At 46.8% G+C, this 7,300-nt stretch overlaps 1 protein-coding gene across 1 annotated transcript; it reads left to right on the top strand.

The window, feature by feature from the left end:
* The first annotated feature begins 2,141 nt into the window (after positions 1-2,141).
* Positions 2,142-3,738, top strand: LOC116647445 (C-C motif chemokine 2-like). The gene is made up of 3 exons (XM_032428845.1): positions 2,142-2,280; positions 3,071-3,188; positions 3,551-3,738. Exons 1-3 carry the CDS (start codon positions 2,205-2,207, stop codon positions 3,660-3,662), a joined length of 306 nt encoding a protein of 101 aa, XP_032284736.1. The 5' UTR covers positions 2,142-2,204; the 3' UTR covers positions 3,663-3,738.
* The last annotated feature ends 3,562 nt before the right edge of the window (positions 3,739-7,300 follow it).

Below are 7,300 nucleotides of genomic sequence, written 5' to 3'. Positions count from 1 at the left end.
GCTAGGTGTTGGTTTCTGATATTTCTAGAAAACTCAGTCTTAGTTCCTCTTTCCATCACCTCTGATAGTGAGTAGGAGTCTGGGTGATGACAAAGGTCCATGTGGAGGATGCCTGTGGGGAGCCAGCCCACGGGAAGGAAGGAAAAGAGATTATTCACCAAGAAGAACTTTTCCATTCTTCATCTCTGACTGGATGGGCAGGGACCCAGGGGGATTGTATATTTCAGGGACCTGCCAAACCTTGACCCTGCCTCCCTCAATGTCCTTCTTTGGGCCTTTCCCTTGTATGCTCCTGAGCAGGGACCCAACCCGGATCTTGTGCTGGGGTGTTCCCAGCACAGCCCCACATGAGATGGCCCTGGCCCCAGGCCCAGCATCTGGAATGCGGGCTCCAGCCAAACTCATTATTTTCCACGGGATCCGGGAACTTCCAAAGCTGCCTCAGAGTGGGAATTTCCACTTGTTTCTCCTCCTCATGATTGACCTTCCAGCTGAGGCGAGCATCTCTGCTTGACAATGGAGGTGGGAGGGAGATGGCTATCAAGAGACTTTCTCTTCTGATTAGATCTGTTTACTGTCTCATACTTGCAGAGACCAAGTCACTTTCCAAAACTGATGATCTTTCTTGGAAGTAGAGACTTAGCCTCAAAGAGTCAGAGGTCCATCTAAATACTCCGAAAAGCCAAGAAGATTTCCTGTGTGACCCTGTGTCTGTTGCCCACCCCCCTCCCCCGGAATACGGTTTCCTCGCATAAAAGAGAAGATGTGGGAGCACGCCATCTCTCCAGATTTTTTGGCTCCAGGGCCTTAAGCCTGACCATGACATGGCTGAACCAGGATCTCAGCATCCTTAACCTGTTAACCCGGACAGAACCCAAAGAATGGGTGGGTTCCACTGGGAAATGGGATACAATCCTCCCAGCCCATGGCAGATGACACTCTGAGAGATTAGGGAAGGGTTTCCATTAATATGAGGGAAGTTAAGGTGAGGTGGTCTGGGAAGACATGGGTGAAACTGCACAGTCTATATTCCAAAAAATGAGTAAAACATTTTTATTCATCCAAGAAGAATGGATTGAGCATTGGCAGAGCACTGAGCCAAACACAGAGGGCTTTCAATGAGGGCGGGGGGTTAGAGGACTAGCAAGATTCAGGCAGAATGAAAATAAGGCTCCGGGAGAGGTAGAAGCAAAACAGCACACATGTTGACTTGTTCTCTCTTCATTCTGTGTTTTTGGAATTATACCCAAGAATCTAGAATGGTTTCTCTGCAGAGTCTCTGCTCTCAGATTCTCTAGGAAACAAACATCCATCATGAGACATAAGCCTAGCACTTGGGAATAAGGATTCTGGAGTCAGAGTGTCCTGGGTAGGGAGCCCAGCTCCACCTGCTATTACCCATGAGATTCTGGACAAGTCATTTACCTCCAGTTTCCACCCAAGGAAGCTGGGTGGTTTGGAGGTCTGAGGCAATTCTGGGAAGCACGTCAGCAAGGGCCTGGCTGCTAGGAGGCACTCCAAACCAGCGGCTCTCCCTTTTCCTTGCCATTACTGACCACCAACTGTGGACCAGACACGGTCCTGTGCTCAACAGGACCCATTTCTTATTACAAATGTAGTGATTGGCAAGTATTCTTCCGGGAAGCTCCATGCATTTTATAGGCATTGTCTCCATGATCCTTTAAGAAAGAAGAGTCGCTAGATCCTTCCATGCCCACTGGGCAAAAGCAAGCTCCGAAGCACAAAGCAGTGGAATGAGGGAGTTGAGACCCGAATTCTAGGTTCCAGCTTGGCTCAGCCACTAACAGTCCTCAAGGAATCCTATATTTGCAAAAGAAGGGAATTCGCTGAAATCAGTGTGAAGGTCTTTAAGGTTTTATGATGGTGATTCTGGGGTTTCTGAGGATATCTAAGGCAGAGCCCCAGCACTAAGGCAGGCTTCTGAATCCTTCCTTAATACTGTTCTTCCCTCCTACTTCCTGGAAACCTCCCGGAGCACCACACTTGCTCAGCACATTTTTTATTCCACTTCGTCACTCATTGAGAATGATGCTACCCTGGGCCAAACTTTCTCTCTTAGCTCCACCCTCGTAGCCCTTAATAAAAGGCGGAAAGAGCAGCCGAAGGAGCCAGAGGAGCAGAGAGGCTGAGACCAACACAGAAACCTCCAGCTCTCACGCCCAGTCTCCCTGCTCCCCGCCGACATGAAGGTCTCCGCAGTGCTTCTGTACCTGCTGCTCACAGCCGCCACCTTCAGCCCCCAGGTGCTCGCCCAGCCAGGTAAGCCCCTCTCTCTTTCCCTTCGAAGCCCATCACCACATCTCTGGGTTCTCATGGGCCACCAGGGCAGGAGGATCACCCACAGTCTCCCGTTCGTGACTGCTTTCCAAAATCAGGAAAGTCAGAGAAGGACAAGGAGTGAAACTGATCACATGGTTGCTCCTGGGAATTTCAGCTGTGGACCCCAAATCCAGTCCTTCCAGGACTCCAGCTCTACAGTCATCCCCTCAGTACAGTTACTGCCCCTGCTCCTTGTAGCAGTGTTTGGGGGGGACTGGGGTGATCCAAAAGAGGGGGCCTCTGGCGGAGGGTGCGCAGGGCATTTCCAGATGTGGTGGAAGGGAAAGGAGGAGACCCAGAATCTGGACGGTGCTTCATTCAAGTCCAGCATCCAGAGACAGGGCTCCGCAGGGGCAGTGGGTAATCAGGGAAACTCACAACTTGGAGCCTAGAGGGGGACCCTGAGCTGATCTTCCCTGACCCTGAATATTTGGATTATTCATTCCTCCCAGGATTAATGATTAAGGACACTCCCAGGAATTATCTAGTTTTAACAGCTCTCCCTTCCCTCCGTTCATTATCAATGCTATGCACCCGTTATAAAGCAGAGGAAACTGAGTTAGTATGACATTCTAGCTTTGAAGCATAGGCAGAAATATTGGGATTTATGGGTCCTACCTCTACTCCTGACTTCCCTTTGCCTTCCCATTACTACTCCTTTCTGCCATGATTAAGATCAGAAGAATCTAGTCCATCCTAAAATGCTTTTTCTTTGTGGTCTTATTTCCAGATGCAATTAATTCTCCAGTCACCTGCTGCTATGCACTCACCAATAAGAAGATCTCAAAGCAGAGGCTGGTGAGCTATAAAAGAGTCACCAGCAGCAAGTGTCCCAAAGAAGCTGTGATGTAAGTTGAGCACCCCAGCCCTCCCTGGTCCATTTCTTCCTCAGGGAGCAAGGAGAAAGCCTTACAAACTTAGAGTCAGAGGTGTAGGTCATCTAATCTAATGTCCAAAGGTGCCCAATGGGAAAATTGAGGCCACAAGACAAAAAGTGACTCCCAACATCACTCTCTATATGGGTGCTTATGCAGACCCTCCCAATTTCTTTAGAGGGAAGTCAGGATGGCTGCAACTGGGACAGCTGTCTAGGTGCCCTCTTACCACCTGCCTTCTTCTCGTTCTTATGGCAGCTTCTTGAGGCAGGATGGGCTGGAGTCCTAGGCAGAGATCTCATTGGAACTCTAACTGTATACTCTCTCACCCACAGCTTCAAGACCATCCTTAACAAGGAGATCTGTGCTGACCCTAACCAGAAGTGGGTCTGGGATTCCATGGCACACCTGGACAAGAAAACCCAAACTCAAACTGCAAAGCCATGAATACTCACTCTGAAACTGAAGAATCTGAAACTAATTTATTTTCTTCTAACTCTCCCTAAATTCCCTCTGATATTATTTTATTATAATTTCAAAAAGTATGAAACTTTGTTTACTGATATGCACAAAATGTCTTAAGTAATGTTAATCTTATTTAAGTTATTGATGTTTTAAATTTATCTCCCATGAATTCTAGTGTTTTTTAAAATATGGAGACTTGGAAAAAAATGCTTTCCTCTGGGGGCCCCAGTTCCACCCCTGGGGTGGTGTGAAGGTCCTTGCAAGGATCATTAATGCAAGACTATGTTTTAAATTCTAAAGGATTGCTTACAATGCTATTGTGGAAGTGTATATTCTGTAACTATTGATCAATATACATATATATATTTTTGTACAAAACCTGACTTTTGGTGTTTTCTTGAAGGAAATTAAAAAGCTGAGTGTTATCTTGGTGATGAGGGAGAAGCATGGTTGCAGAGGGTGGGCTCATGTTGGGAGGAGTGACAATGTGCATTGGCCCTGGTCTTTTCTACTGGGTAGGCTCATGTGAGTGCCTATAGAAGAATCTTTAAGGCAGGAGACAGTCAGGCATTCCAGCCTTACTACTCCAGTCCCCAAGACCAACTGCCCAGATCCCAGCTACCCTTGTCACCTGTTTAGCAACACCCCAATCTCCTTTCTCACAGTCCTTGACCCCTGCCCTCAATCTCTCTCAAAATCTAATGCTACTGCCCCCTAACTGGGATACTTGCCCCCAATCTGTCCCCCTCCAAGTATTCCTTCAATTTAGAGTAATACAGACACTGCAGACTTTGGGAAATCAAGGAGAGATTAAGCGACCATTGATAAGATGGTTAGATTAAGATTTCACAAAGAAGATATGACTTCAACTTATCCTTGATGTATGCACGAGATTTTTCTAGAAAAAAGTACAGTATCATTTAGAAGAGGGGAAAGAACTCCCCCGCTGAAATAAATAAATAAGTAAATAAATAAAATCTTAAAAAAGAGGGGGGCGCCTGGGTAGCTCAGTCGGTTGAGTGTCGTCCAACTGCTGGTTTTAGCTCTGGTCATGATCTCAGAATTATGAGATTGAGCCCCGCCTTGGCTTTGTCCCTCTCCCTCTGCTCCCTCCCCAGCCCGCCACCCCCGCTCATGCTTGCACACTCTCTCTCTCAAATAAATAAATAAATAAATAAATAAATAAGACCTTAGAAGAGGAGAAAGAAGAGGGAAGCAAATACCTAGAGGTAGAAATGATGATGGCATGTACATAAAAGAGGGTGAAAACCAAGAAGATGGGAGCTGGGGTCCATGTGTGTGTCAAGGGATGGGGAAGTTTAGAAAAGAAAGTTGAGTAAAGGGTTCTGAATGTCAGCGTAGTAAGTCAGTACTCAACCTCATAGGTCAAAAGGAGATGTTGAAAATGTCTGGGCCAATGAGGAAGGACATGCCATTTTTGGAGGTTCAGAAGTGAGTCAGTAAATGTAACTTATTGGTTTCATACAAGCCTGAAGAAGTATGGGCAAGGGTGAGGCTACTGCCATGATCCAGGCAAGAGATGATGAGTGCCGGAATATGGAGCCCGAGAAGCAGCTTTGGAGAAGAATGAACTAGGTAGAGTGAAACCCTGTGCATTGTAGATGAAGGAGAAGGAACTGTGACCTAAGATATAGAAGTCCCTTCTACAACCCACATTCTAAGGAGACAAGTTTCCCTGAAATCAGAATGTACTTCTCTCCACCACTATCCCCATTTCAATCCAAGGAGCTTGGGATCACCCATTTATATGGATGGGCCTCTTTTTTTCCTGAATGTCCACCTAAGGTCTATACTCCCTTGCATGGCATTTGACCTACGTGTGAGGTATTTGATCCCCCTAGGCACAGACAGCCTTTCCACTAAGGAAAGCGGATATCCTGCCCTACTTTTAAAAAATATTTTATTTATTTATTTGAGAGAGAGAGAAAGCATGGCGCACAAGCAGGGGGAGTTGCAGACAGAGGGAGAGGGAGAAGCAGACTCCCCTGCTGAGCAGGGGCTCCATCCCAGGACCCTGAGATTGTGACCCGAGCCGAAAGCAGATGCTTAACCGGCTGAGCCACCCAGGTGCCCCAATTTATTGCCCTATTGAATAAATTCTGCATGGTAAATGTGCAGATTCATCAGTCCAATCTGGTGGGGAGATGGCTACTGTATCAAGCTGAGGGGTTCCATCAAATCCAAGTAACACTCCCCTAAGTGCCCTGATACATAGGGCAGCCAACAATTTATTGGCTGCTTTCTCTGGAAATCACTGACCCACATGCCAACAGCCCTCCCTGCCTCTCCTCCACCCCTCCAGTCTGCAGCCTCATTTGCCAACCAGGACTAAATCCCTAGTTGTTGTGGGTGCCAGGAGGCAGACAGGAATGGAGTGCAAGCAAATGGTACATCCCCATACAATTTACTGAGCATCAGACCCTCTAAGGCCAGGCAGATTTGAGGTGGAGGGTCTGGAAGGAGGGATGGCCAAGAGCAGGTCAACCTATGTGCTCAAGCCCAAAAGTAATCTCCTCACATTCCCTTTCCAAGCCACATCTATTCAGGTTCAGGACATCTTCAATCCATTTTTGTTTTGTCCAGCTAAGCATGAGAGTCCTTGCTCTTTGCATGATGAAACTATGAGCACGAAGCATTGGCAAGAGGCCCTGTTTAAGAAGGAATGCCAAGTGTGGTGTATTCATTTCCTGTAGCTGTCAAAGGTCTGTTCCAGGAAATCTATGCTTTTTCTATCATACTCAAGATCCTTCCAGCCTCTGCTGAATTCCAGAGCTGCTTCTACGTTTTTTTAGTATTTGTTATAGCAGTAACCCACTTCCAGGTATGGAAGTCTCTATTAGTTTCTTATTGCTACCATAACAATTTATCAGAAACCTAATGGCTTAAAACAATGCAAATATATTACCTTATAGTTCTGGAGTTCAGAAGTTTAAAATGAGTCAGCAGGGCTGCATTCCTTCTGGAGGCTCTGGGGGAGAATCTGTTGTCTTGCCTTTTCTAACTTTTATTTATTTATTTTTTAAAGATTTTATTTATTTATTGGAGAGATACAGAGAGAGAGCTAGAGAGCACAAGTGAGGGAGAAGGAGAAGCAGCTCCCCACAGAGCAGGGAGCCCAATGTGGGGCTCAATCCCAGGACCCTGGGACCATGACCTGAGCTGAAGGCAGACGCTCAACGACTGAGCCACCCAGGCGCCCCTCCTTTTCTAACTTTTAGAGGCCACCTGCCTTCCTTAGCTCATGACCCCTTTCTCCATCCATCACAGTTTTAAAGTGGAGGAGGGGTGGTGGTGGAGCTCCAAAGGATCAAAGTTTTCACACTATTGAAATTAAGATGGCATTAATCTGAACCAGGTTGTTATTCATGATAATGGTAATCTTCAGAGTGACCACTAAGAAAATAACTAAAAAATATATAATAAGAGAGGGCGCCTGGGTGGCTCAGTTGGTTGAGCGACTGCCTTCGGCTCAGGTCATGATCCTGGAGTCCCAGGATCGAGTCCCGCATCGGGCTCCCTGCTCGGCGGGGAGTCTGCTTCTCCCTCTGACCCTCCTCTCTCTCATGCTCTCTGTCTCTCATTCTCTCTCTCTCAAATAA

This window comes from Phoca vitulina, unplaced genomic scaffold (assembly GCF_004348235.1).
Source record: "Phoca vitulina isolate PV1807 unplaced genomic scaffold, GSC_HSeal_1.0 scaffold40, whole genome shotgun sequence".
NCBI classification, from domain to species: Eukaryota; Metazoa; Chordata; class Mammalia; order Carnivora; family Phocidae; genus Phoca; species Phoca vitulina.
This window is presented reverse-complemented; position numbering and strand designations above follow the sequence as displayed.

Excerpts from the sequence above, each read along its gene's own strand:
- LOC116647445 (XM_032428845.1), top strand. The coding sequence starts at position 2,205 with ATGAAGGTCTCCGCAGTGCTTCTGTACCTGCTGCTCACAGCCGCCACC. Across the intron at positions 2,281-3,070 it reads CCAGGTGCTCGCCCAGCCAG|ATGCAATTAATTCTCCAGTC; the intron begins GTAAGCCCCTCT and ends TCTTATTTCCAG. Across the intron at positions 3,189-3,550 it reads TGTCCCAAAGAAGCTGTGAT|CTTCAAGACCATCCTTAACA; the intron begins GTAAGTTGAGCA and ends TCTCACCCACAG.